The sequence below is a fragment of the Portunus trituberculatus genome, chromosome 4 (genome assembly GCF_017591435.1).
Source record: "Portunus trituberculatus isolate SZX2019 chromosome 4, ASM1759143v1, whole genome shotgun sequence".
NCBI lineage: Eukaryota > Metazoa > Arthropoda > Malacostraca > Decapoda > Portunidae > Portunus > Portunus trituberculatus.
The window spans coordinates 1462571-1465070 of record NC_059258.1 but is presented as its reverse complement, the minus strand read 5'-3'; the positions used below and the strand labels follow the sequence as shown (position 1 = coordinate 1465070).

Here is a 2500-nt window from a genome sequence, read left to right as displayed (position 1 = left end):
ATGTATTTATTTAATCTTCCTATTATTTTTTTTACAATTTCAGAAAAAAAGAAAGAAAATGAAAAAAGAAATATTATAATGCAAATAAAGAAAAGAGGAAGAGGAAAAGAACACAAGAAAATGTGATAAAAATAGAAAAAATGAGAGAAAGAAGGAAAAAGGAAAAAATATAGAAATGGAAGAAAAAATGACGATACAGAAAATAAATAGAGGGGAAAAGACGAAAAAGGGAAAAATAAAGAAAAAAGAAGACAATTTGGTATTCTTCACTTCTTAAAAAGAGGAAAAAAAAGAAAAAAAAAGAAAAACAATGACGATACAGAAATAGAGAGAAAAAAAAAAAAAAAAAGGGGAAAACAAGAAAAAGAGGACAATTTAGTACTCACTGGAAATCTCTCTTGACTTCTTCGAGAGAAAGAAGGAAAAAAATTGATAGAAAAATTAAAAACAAGGAAAATAGAGGAAAAACAAGGAAAAAGAGGAAAAAAATAGTACTCACTGGAAATCTCTCTTGACTTCATCGAGAGAAAGAAGGAAAAAATTGATAGAAAAAAATAAAAACAAGGAAAAAAGGAGGAAAACCAGGAAAAAGAGGACAATTTAGTACTCACTGGAAATCTCTCTTAACTTCATCGAGAGAAAGGAAAAAAAATTGATAGAAAAAAAAGAAGGAAAATAGAGGAAAAACAAGGAAAAAGAGGAAAAAAATAGTACTCACTGGAAATCTCTCTTGACTTCATCGAGAGAAAGAAGGAAAAAAAATTGATAGAAAAAAATAAAAACAAGGAAAAAAGGAGGAAAACCAGGAAAAAGAGGAAAATTAGTACTCACTGGAAATCTCTCTTAACTTCATCGAGAGAAAGAAGGAAAAAAAAATGATAGAAAAATTAAAAACAAGGAAAATAGAGGAAAAACAAGGAAAAAGAGGAAAAAAATTGTACTCACTGGAAATCTCTCTTAACTTCATCGAGAGAAAGGAAAAATTTGATAGAAAAAAATAAAAACAAGGAAAATAGAGGAAAAACAAGGAAAAAGAGGAAAAAAAATTGTACTCACTGGAAATCTCTCTTGACTTCTTCGAGTGTGGAGTGCTCAAGTTTCTGCTCGAGGCGGTGAATAAGTCTGTTCTTTTGCTCAAGCTGCTCCTCCATTGCCTGCATCTGTGCCGCTGACGCCTCCTTCACGCCGGAGAGCGCCGCCTGGAGCCGCGAGATGTCCTCCACTAACTTGGACACCTGAGGACAACGGAGACAGGTGTGGTTAGTGATGGTGGTAGTGGTGGTGGTGGTGGTGGTGGTGAGAGGGAGAGTAAGAAGAGTTAAGATCTGAATGTGAGTGATAGTGATGGTAATGGTGACAGTAGTAATAGTAGTAATAATAAGTGGTGATGATGAAGGAGGAGGAGGAGGAGGAGGAGGAGGAGGAGGAGGAGGAGGAGGAGGAGGAGGAGGAGGAGGAGGAGGAGGAAGAAGAAGAAGAAGAAGAAGAAGAAGAAGAAGAAGAAGAAGAAGAAGAAGAAGAAGAAGAAGAAGAAGAAGATGATGAAGACGAAGAAGAAAAAGGATTGAGAAAAATAGCAACATCAACAACAATAATAATAATAATAATAATAATAATAATAATAATAATAATAATAATAATAATAAGAAGAAGAAAAAGAAGAAGAAGAAGAAGAAGAAGACCAACAGCATCATCATCATCACCATCATCGTCATCATCATCATCATCATTGTTGTACCCTACCTAATCTAACTTAACCTAACCTAACTTGCATATCATCACATGAAACGCCATCTTGTTATTATTATTATTATTATTATTATTATCATTATTGTTATTATTTTCTTTTGCTTCAAGACTACGTGAAGAACAAGGAGCGTTTATCATTCCACATAACTTTAGAGAGAAATCTGAGGCAGCATACACACTCATTCTCTCTCTCTCTCTCTCTCTCTCTCTCTCTCTCGCACCCTTTTTCTGGATCCGCGTGGCAGTAGGTGAGGGCGTTGGCGCGCGCATGTTCAGTGGAGCAGGAAAGTTGGCTGACGGTCCCGCCCCTCCCAGGTGTGCCGGTGGGTGGCGGCGACGGGGGGCGGGGCGGGACGAACAGGGAGGAGAGAAGATGGGCGAGGGGGGGGCGGGGGTTTCAAGAGAGGAGTCGTTCGTTGCTTTGAGTTACGTGCTTTGTCTTACGTTGTCATTGTTTTGCGCATTTTATTTTTTTGTTTTTATTTTTGTTGTTTTGTTGTCTTATCTCTATATTCGCATAGTTAGGTGTTCTTTGGCACTAGTGTTCGTTATTTGTGTGTGTGTGTGTGTGTGTGTGTGTGTGTGTGTGTGTGTGTGTGTGTGTGTGTGTGTGTGTGTGTGTGTGTGTGTGTGTGTGTATTAGTGACGCCGCCTTAAGCTGTCAGTGAAGGAATGCGCTCCGTTACTGGTGTTTCCTCCCTCCTTCCTTCCCTCCTTCCCTCCTTCTCTCCCTTCTTCCCTCCCTTCTCTA

General features: G+C 37.8%; 1 protein-coding gene across 1 annotated transcript in view; it reads right to left on the bottom strand.

Annotated features, from left to right (window-relative positions):
• The window catches only part of LOC123512746 (homeobox protein cut-like), a 414328-nt gene that overhangs the window by 148504 nt on the left and 263324 nt on the right, over positions 1-2500 (bottom strand). The window contains 1 exon segment of the mRNA XM_045269319.1: positions 1057-1235. Within this exon segment, the coding sequence (XP_045125254.1) occupies positions 1057-1235 (179 nt within the window).